At 35.8% G+C, this 9544-nt stretch overlaps 1 protein-coding gene across 1 annotated transcript in view; it reads right to left on the bottom strand.

The window, feature by feature from the left end:
- Positions 1–3480: 3480 nt before the first annotated feature.
- Positions 3481–9544, bottom strand: part of arhgef40 (Rho guanine nucleotide exchange factor (GEF) 40) — an 84424-nt gene continuing 78360 nt past the window's right edge. Inside the window, exons 25-27 of the mRNA XM_067429011.1 lie at positions 8818–8927; positions 8632–8694; positions 3481–8403 (exon numbers count right to left, since the gene is read on the bottom strand). Of these exons, the coding sequence (XP_067285112.1) occupies positions 8668–8694; positions 8818–8927 (137 nt within the window). The 3' untranslated portion in view covers positions 3481–8403; positions 8632–8667. The remainder of the gene's footprint in view (positions 8404–8631; positions 8695–8817; positions 8928–9544) is intronic.

Raw genomic sequence — 9544 nt, 5'->3', positions numbered from 1 at the left:
ATCTGATAGATTTTAGAGAGAAGGAAAGAAAGAAAGAGGGATGGAAGCAGAGAGCAGGGGACCGATGGAGAATCAATATGTACATATTTAGTCAGAGATAGAGGGATCGATTGGGTGAGGATAGAGAGAGGGAGAGAGAATGAGAGAAGAGGGGTTAAAGGGGTGGAGTGATGTGGCATTGGCTGCTGTCTCTTTGTCGCAGTGTCAGGGTATTGATACTGTAATATCGCCATGACAATAGCACCGTGGCGACGGCCATGACGACGCCTGGCAGCACAATGCAGCCGCAGTACTGAGGGCAGTGAGGCATTACAGGCCAGAGAGAGAAACACAGAGGCAGACGGGGGGAGGTTGGCAGGTGCATGTCTGCTGCTCTCATGAATGTATATGGAACCATTATAGAAGCCCAAAACCTGCAAGTGTCTTCGGGTCGATCTGCTGGGCTGTGGGGTAAAAAACCTGATCTGTTCAATCACTGTGGGCCTATATCCAAACGCTGGTCTGAACCAAAAGAGGATGTTTAAAAAAGGGCAACGTCGTGAAAGTGAATAAAAAGTATTCAAGGTTCTGCTCTCATGCGAAGCTCAAGATGCTCTCGGGAACGTCGATTCATGCTCGTCGGGTTCATGCCAGCTGTCACTGAAGCAAAAAGGGAACTTAGATTCAGTTGTTTTACTTCAAATTTGTAATAAAAAGAATCAATATGATGTCAATCGATAAAGAAATGTAATCAATTTCATAACATTGATACTTGCAGTTAATCGCACATCAGGATCTGAAAAAGTAAAGATTAAGACGATTGTAGCGTATCAGTGAAACATTCAATAGAAATGACAAAGGAAGAATGGAGCCTTTTCACAGACGAGGATTTTGCATTTCAACATAACTTCATAAATGTAATGTACATATATAACATTACACTTTGTGTAATATTACCCTAGCTTTAAATGTTTCTATGGATGCCCATTTTCACCACATAGAGAAAAACAAATGCTTCTTGTAAATCACAATGACATAAAAAGCTCAGAGTTATGAATCAAAATATAATGAAGAGATAAAATGTCAAAATAATGAGAAAAATTCATATGACAAAAATGTCAATATTTATCTTTTTATCTAATCATTTTGACTGTCATAATTGTGACTTCTTATCTTATTATTCTCATTATATTACAACTGTCTCAATTTTGACGTCAGACATAATTTTTCATAATTCGATTATCTCATTATAACAGTGTTATAACGTTGACATTTTATGTCATAATTCTGACCTTTTGTCATAATATATATCATATCATTTCATATTATTTTTGTCATTCTACATTTTTATCTCATAATTTTGACTGTCATAAATTTGACTTTTTATCTTAAGATGACAGTCATAATTTTAACTTTTTATCACTTTTTCCTCAATTATGACTTAGTATCTCAAAAATGTTACTTTACCTCAGTTTTAACTTAGTATCTCAAATTGTAAACTATTAAGTAATTTTTTATCTCATAATTTTGACTGTCATAATTGTGACTAATCCTATTATTCTCATTATCTCAGTTTTATGAGTCTCATAGTCATAACTTTGACTTTTTATTTCATTATTCCGACCTTTTGTGTCATAATCATGGAAATCTCATAATTCAGTATTTTTCATAATTTAGATTTTTATCTCATTATTATCAAAGTGTCATAACTTTGACTTTTTATTTAATTATTACGACCTTTTATGTCATAATCATGGATATCTCATAATTCAGAATTGTTCATAATTAAGATTATTATCTCTATTATGAAAGTGTCGTAACTTTGACTTTTTATTTCATAATTCCAACCTTTTGTAATATTATATATCATTATATTATTTTATAATATTTTTGTCAATTATTACTTTTTATCTTATAATTTTGACTTTTTATGTCATTATGACAGTGACATATTTGAACTTTAAATAATCTCCTTTTATGTTATGACTTAGTATCTCAAAAAGTCAACTTGTTACATCATAATGATAACTTAGTATCTCAAATTGTAAAATGTATATGAAGTGAAAAGTAACATTAACTTGTAATAATATTTTACAATATTACTTTTTTATTTAAAAATAAATGCAGCCTTGTTGAGTATACGTAGGGAAGCTTTTTTGCTGACACAGAATAAAGAAAAGAAAAAGAAAGCCTTTATCTCACATTTGTGACTTTTTTTCACTTAAGGGTTATAAACTTGGAATTCTGAGTTAACATCTCACAGAAGGTAGTTGTGACTTATCTCACAAATCTTTTTATTTTTTACCACATCTGCACGTCTTTATCTCACAATTCATCATAGAATTGGAAATTAATATCTTGCAATTCTGAGAATTTATCTTGTTTTCTAAAAAGTTTTTCTTCCAGAATGGTGTGAAAAAAGTTACGATTGCGCTTTTTACTTTTTAATTCTGTGGCAAACAAAAAACTCTCACCGACCTCAAATCGTTATAGGCTACTATTAAATGTAAAATTGTTATTTGCTTAAAAGGTATACAAATGCCAGTGTTCTGGCAGTGCAATAAAAGTGAAGAAAGGGGCATGACGCGGGCCAGATTCGAACCTGCTTGTGTGATCACAACAGCTCTTTTAGGGTCATGATCATTTCCCACTGCTCCTTGACAAATGACCCTATTATTGGTGTTAATTGCAATGAAGGCATGTTTTCAGATAGCACATCTACTTCATAACGTGTTGTAAAATCATCCTCGCCACATGCGTGATCTTCAAGACAAATGGCTGCTTGTCAGCACATAAGTCAGTGTGAGTGACCGGCGTTGCTCTCTCTCTCTCTTTATGATGTGCGCTTCCCCTCACTCGCCCCATCCCTCCTTAATATGATGTAAAAAGCTAATCGCATGCAAATGTCTGTTGTCCCGGTAACACGGCCGAAAAATCCCTTTGATGTTTCACCCAACTCATTCTCTCCACGTTCTCTTTGTTCGCCCGAGTCTCGCTGCCTCGCACCCCCCTTCTCTCTCTCTCTCTCTCTCTTTCTCTCTCTCTCTCTCACTTTCTTCTTTTTCACCCCCCCTCCCAATTTAAACCCATTCTCTCGCTCTCTTCACATTTCTATCAAGACAAAAACTTCTCTGCCCTCAGCCATACCTTTCTCACACTCGCTGCGTCTGCTGCGCCCCCCGCTCACTCGTCTGCCTCATTCTTTTGCTCTTGTTCTCCGTCTCTCCCCTCTCTGTGCCTCTCCGTCTGTCCCTCCTTCATTTCCCATCATACCATCTACTGTCTTTGGCCTCTCTCTCTCTCTGCGCGCTCTTTTCATCTCTTTTTTCCCCCCTTTCAAAAATGTGATCCCTTCTGCTGGTCACTGAGTGGCTGCCATTTTCAGCGTGTCAGTAATGTTGTCAAGTGCGTATCCCGCATAATGCTCTCATATGCACTAAATGTCATCAGGCTCTAAAATGGCTGCGGGGGAAAAAAAGGGAACAACTTGGTTCTGTTCATTTAATAATCCCACAAAGACAATTGAACAGTTACAAAGTCAAAAAGGAGCATGCAATTGAAAGCATTCAAAAATGTAAACATTAATATATGACAAGTTCATGAGAGGCTTATAAAGACAGCTTGTTTCTCTGGCACACACTCCTGTTTACAATCAAAACTATGAATCACGCCAAGGTATTTATGGTTTTGGGAGAGTTGGATCGCACACACGCCCCGCTGCGGAGAGTATTTTTGGCCTGAATGTGGGTTTAGTGCTGTAGATACAGTACATTCCTCCCACAGTTGAACAGGTTTGGGGTCGGTCGCATTTCAGTCCTTCATTCTTCTCCAAGCAATCTGCCTTTTTCAGAAATGGGATTCGTCCCCTGAACTGCCTGCATTATCTAAAAAATTATGCCTTTTTTTCCATTTTATTGCTTGGAGGTTGCTCTTCCAAAGTTCTAAGCTTTGTTGATTGTCTGATGATTCTCCTGGAATTCCTTCAGTTCTTTGACTGCAGTTTTTGTGTCTCGGCTAATCTGAGCACAGTCAGGAGAGAGAGAGAGAAAATCAGGAGACTTTATCTCAATTTCTTCTCCGTTTAATCTTTTAGCTACTATTAAAGTAATATTCAAGTTAAGCTTAATTGACAGCATTTGTGGCACAATATTGATTATTACAAATTGAATTGGACACCCCCGTGAAAAATAAGTACACTTTAGCATACTTTATAAAGCGTACGCATTATGGAAATAATATATTTTAAAAATGTACTTAAGTGTGAATATAATGAATGTAATGTTTTCAAGTACTTACTGCAATTAACTGAACATTTACTATAGGTTAAAATTCCCTATAGGTATAGGTTATTATTTGCCATTTTAAGTACTTCAGTACAACTTTAGTTGTCATTTTTGAAATATATGGTTATAGTGTACTGCAGAATGTACATTTATGGTAAACTAAAATATACTGTAAAATGTAATTTCAGTTTAAACTTGTATGTCACGTGTTTAAATATATTTGTAATTACACATTTATAAAGATGAAGTTGCAATTCAGTACATTTAATATATATGAACTTTAAATGTAACATTGAATAACAAACTACAGTTAAAATTATAATGTGTGCATATTAGTCAAACACATCCAAAGTGTTTCACAGACTTAAAGCGATAGTTCAGACAGAAATTCAAAATCTGCCGTCATTCATAACACGTAAGACTTTTGCTCATCTTCTGAACACAAATGAAGATCTTTTTGAGGAAATCTGAGAGCTTTCTCTCGCTCCATTGACAGCATACGCAACTACCACTTTAAAAAGTTTATAAAGAGATCGTAAAACTAATCCATATTATTAATTGAGGGGTTTAGTACAACTTTTCTGAAGAGATGTACTTTATGTGATGAACAAATTCAATTTAGGATTTTATCCACATTCAAGCCTTGATCAGCGACCACAAACAGAAGATCAACCGAACTTGCTTGACACACGAGAACAAATCTCATTGGCTCCTGGTGAAGCTCAAACGTGCTGCGTAACACGAGAATAAACCTCATTGGTTCTCGCACGTCAAGCGAGCATGCTTGAGCTTCCGTTTAACATATCTGGTGTGAGTTGATGAATGTGAATACATTTAGTTCCTCATATGATCGTGTATCTTCAGAAAATTTGGTCTAAACTGCTCATATGGATTAGTTTATACGATTTCTTTATGAACTTTTTAAGTTCAGTTGCGTAGCTGTCAATTGAGGCACAGAAAGCTCTCAGATTTCCTTAAAAAGATCTTCATTTGTGTTCCAAAGATGAACAAAACTCTTATAGGTTTGGAACGACATGAGGGTGAGTAAATGATGACAGAATTCAATATTTTGGGTGAACCATACCTTTAAGCCTAGTACCAGACTAAAATGCATATGAACTGTTTTAACTCAAAGCAACTTGCACTGACAAATCTTAAAGCATGTCAGTGTTGTTGCTTTTCCTCAAGATGCAGACCAATAATGTCTTCTTTTTTTCAAAGCCATGTTTATAAAAGCCACTCAAATGTCCTAATTTAACTAAGGCCTAATTCTGGCCTGCCTGTGAAAACATTACTTATTTGTATTTCACTTCTTTTTCACAAGGGAGTTACAATGTAAGTGAACGGGGACAATTTTTTTGTAAATGTAAATGCTAAAATACGTTCAGTTTCAGTATTATAGCCAAATGATAAACAATCTGTGTTAACATGATTTTAGAGTAAACCTTTTTTGGGGGGGATAAAAGATACATTCGCACCATTTTGTCATTATCGTAATTACTTGTAAAAAGCTTTCACATCCTTATTGAGCACGTAATTACAGAAATATGATAATAGAAAATAGGCAAAGAGGCAGAATGTGGGCAGAGCTTCTGTGACGCAATGACTATAGACGGCGGATAAATGTCACTCCTGTCCACCTGTCACTCAAAGTAACCATGCCCTTAATTATGCAGAACGTTAAGGCTTTATATAAAGTAAACAAATAAGTTATAAAAAAATTTGCCCCCCTCACAGTTGTCATGAAGGGCAAAATTTGCCGTATAGACCAAAACCACAATTTGTACCAGGCTGTAAACGTTTTTTTTCTGCTGTAAAGTTAGGAATTTTAGCATGGGGCTCAATGGGATTCTGCTCCCTTCTGGAGCCTGTCCCTAGTGGCGAGTCGAGGAATTGCAGTTTACATTACTTCCGTATTGGCTTCAAGAGAGATCGCGGGAGGTTGCCGCTTGGGTTAACGCAGCGCTGTTTTATCATTTTAGATACATTCGAGTGTATTGAAACTTATATTATAATGCTACTCGCTCGGAAGCATTATAACGTGTGTTCGCTCGGCGGCTACTTTGAAACAATGGTCCCACTTTATATCAGGTAGCCTTAACTACTATGCACTTACATAAAAAAATAAATACAATGTACTTATTGTGTTCGTATTGTATTGTAAAACACTTTTGCTGATATTAAGGTGGGATACGGGTAAGGTTACACACAGGTGTGGTGGTATGGGTAAGTTTAGGGCAGGGTTAGGTGTAAGGAAAGTGCCAACTGTGTAATTATAAATGTAGCTACAGAAATTAATTACAGATGCAATTACATGCAGGTCCTTTTTAAAATGTAAGTACAATGTAAAAACAAGTATGCACACATTAAGTGCATCGTATCAAATGATTATTTTAAATGTTAGTACATAGTAGTTAAGGCCACCTAATATAAAGTGGGTCCGAGACACTTGTTGCACACTGCAGTGACCTAGATCGATATTAGGCATGGTAAAACATGGTACTCGCGGTAAATCAAGAAAACAAATTTAAACAGTAAAACTGTGTTGAGCTATTAAAGTGTCTTTGGTGTTTCCATGGTTTCTGCTAAATAAAACCGGAAATCGAGGGTAACGTGGGTGTGATGTCATTGATAGGCAATGCACAATTTTTAACTGTAAAAATTATGATTTAAACCAGTTAACAGGTACTTAAATAAAATTATATCTTGTGCTTGTGGTGGTATGGGTAAATTGGCCCTAGAGCCTAACCAGAAGTTTGCTTCTTGAGTCAAAATACATTTTATGGTAATCGAACATTACGCCACAAATGCCGTCGATTGATCTTGACGCGGAGCATTCATTAAAAAACAGACAATTTGGGAATTTGCTTTCACACAGGTGTATCAGCACATCAAGCTAAATATACCACTTTAGCACAAGGCAAACAAAAACTTTATGTTTGTTGTTTTATCAGAAAAATGAAATGCTCAGAAGTTAAGTTTCCACCATCTAAAATAGCAACAAGACAGAAGACTTGAAGTACAAATAGAGCTTATAAAGGATGATTTTCCAGAGTCAGACCTCATAAATTCAAAAGTGGATTACAGTTGCTCCAGTCAGAGCTGAAGTCAGTTTTTTACGCGGTTGAACCTTTGAGTAGATTAGCGTTCCAGCATCTAATACTGCTTAAGACTGTGCAGAATCTTGCTAATGGAAAAGCTGAGGGCGGAGTTAAATAATTACATAACTCATAAAGCATAAAACACATCATCCATAGCAGCTCTCTTTTGAAATGCAGGTCTGGATTTGGCTCTCTGATCGGCCATGGCAATAAAAGACAGCTGGTGCTTAACTAAACTCAGAGAATGGAGAAGAAAACGTTCCCTCTTTCTTCAATACTCTGAGATGGAGATGGGCCGAAATACCAGATGTGTCCTCAGCCAACAGTCTAAGTTTGATATACAAATCTGTTAAAGTGTTTAACGCAGATATAGCAAAGTGATGCATTGACAGAATCTTTGCCACTTGCAATATTTCGAGAGTTTGCGTTTGGCAAATATGTGTTTGGTTTGGATTGAATCCACATTTGCATTATAGAGGACAATACAAAACATTTACAATGACGTATGAAGCTCCATGTGACTTCTATGGTGAATAACGCGGCTAAATCTCAATCTTTTCATCATTCAAGTGCACTTACACACAGATATTCACCTTAAAGTCAACATTAAAAAGGTCAAGTTCACCTTCCAGAACATTTCCATGTTTTCCGATCATTGTCCTAATCTTTATATTATTTTCAGTCAGAATGGAAAGATATTACATTTTGATAAAAGATTATGAAGATAAACACCTTTTTTTTGTATAATGTACACCAATGAATCGTGCACACCAGTAAAGTGTATAAAGGATGTACAATTAGATTTCATGTTGACTTAAATGTCATCTTTTTTAGTTGCTAATGCGTGTGATGGGCTTGAGACTGAAAGTCAATTAAAAAAGAGTAACTGAAACGATAAGAAGCGAGACGGTTGCTGACACATGACCTCCAGTCTTCTGTAATACTGTATTCACATGGCCGTGTGCGTCTCATGATCCAGTTTGTGTCCAGTTGTCCCAGTTGTAAATGTGTGTGTTGATGAAATAAACAGCACCAGACAGCTGGGAAGCAGACAAAAGTGATGCTATTATGCATACATATGTGTATCATATATCAGGCTCATATAGTATGATATAGTGAGACTATTGAAGATATTTATATGGCCAAAAAGAAGGTGAAATTATGATAGATTGTTAATGTAAATCAATGAGATCATTATACCAGTATAGCAGACTACACTGTCAAAAAGTAGAAAATTGTACACAAAACAATACATTTAAAATACTTACATTAGTTTTAAGACTTGCATTGTGAGTTGATATGATTCACACAGAGGTGGAGGGTGAAGTGCTCTATAAAACACAAACACATATCATCATCATCATCCTCATCATCATCATCATCATCATCATCATCATCTTTACTCTCTGCATGTGTGCTGCATGTGTGTGTGTGTGTGTGTATGTGTGTCTCACCTGAGTGTGTCCTGTTTGCTCACTGTTTCTCTTTGAATCTCTAGCAGAGGCGGGTGAGTCGCCCCCTTTCATACTGCCCACAGAAGACGAATCTGAACAACTGCTCTGAACTGACAGAGGGTAAGAAAAAGCATAAAAATTGGTTCAGAAATGATCTCAACGCTCTGATTTCATAATTGTGTACTAGGAAAATTAGAGCCTATGTTTAAGACTAAGTTTATATTAGTAGTACTAAAACTAAAATCTCTTTCTCTCTCTCTCTCTCTCTCTCTCTCTCTCTCTCTCTCTCTCTCTCTCTCTCTCTCTCTCTCTCTCTCTCTCTCTCTCACACACACACACACACACACACACACATTATTCTCATTACATAACGAAAAATATACCATTATCATTACTATATTAAATAATTATAAAAATGCAAATATTAAACATCATAGCAATATTTCTTGTACTGCTTTTACATTTTGCTGATTTTAATAAAAAAAATATTGTTTTACTTTAATGTTAAAGTATTTTTAATATTAATTTGAATGTTTTTATCTTCTTCATCTACACTGATATGATGGTGATATATTAAAATTGCTGAGCACCACAATATTGAACACAACCTTGTTTTTCACAATGCAAATTCAAACATTAAAAGTCCAATGGACCAAATAAGTCCAAAACTGTTTAAAAATTTAACACAACAAAATGGCTGAATACACAACTACAACAAATAATTCAC

The sequence above is a fragment of the Pseudorasbora parva genome, chromosome 1, assembly GCF_024679245.1.
Source record: "Pseudorasbora parva isolate DD20220531a chromosome 1, ASM2467924v1, whole genome shotgun sequence".
In the NCBI taxonomy this organism is placed as follows: Eukaryota; Metazoa; Chordata; class Actinopteri; order Cypriniformes; family Gobionidae; genus Pseudorasbora; species Pseudorasbora parva.
The sequence above is the reverse complement of the archived record's forward strand: the minus strand, read 5'-3'. Positions and strand labels throughout refer to the sequence as shown.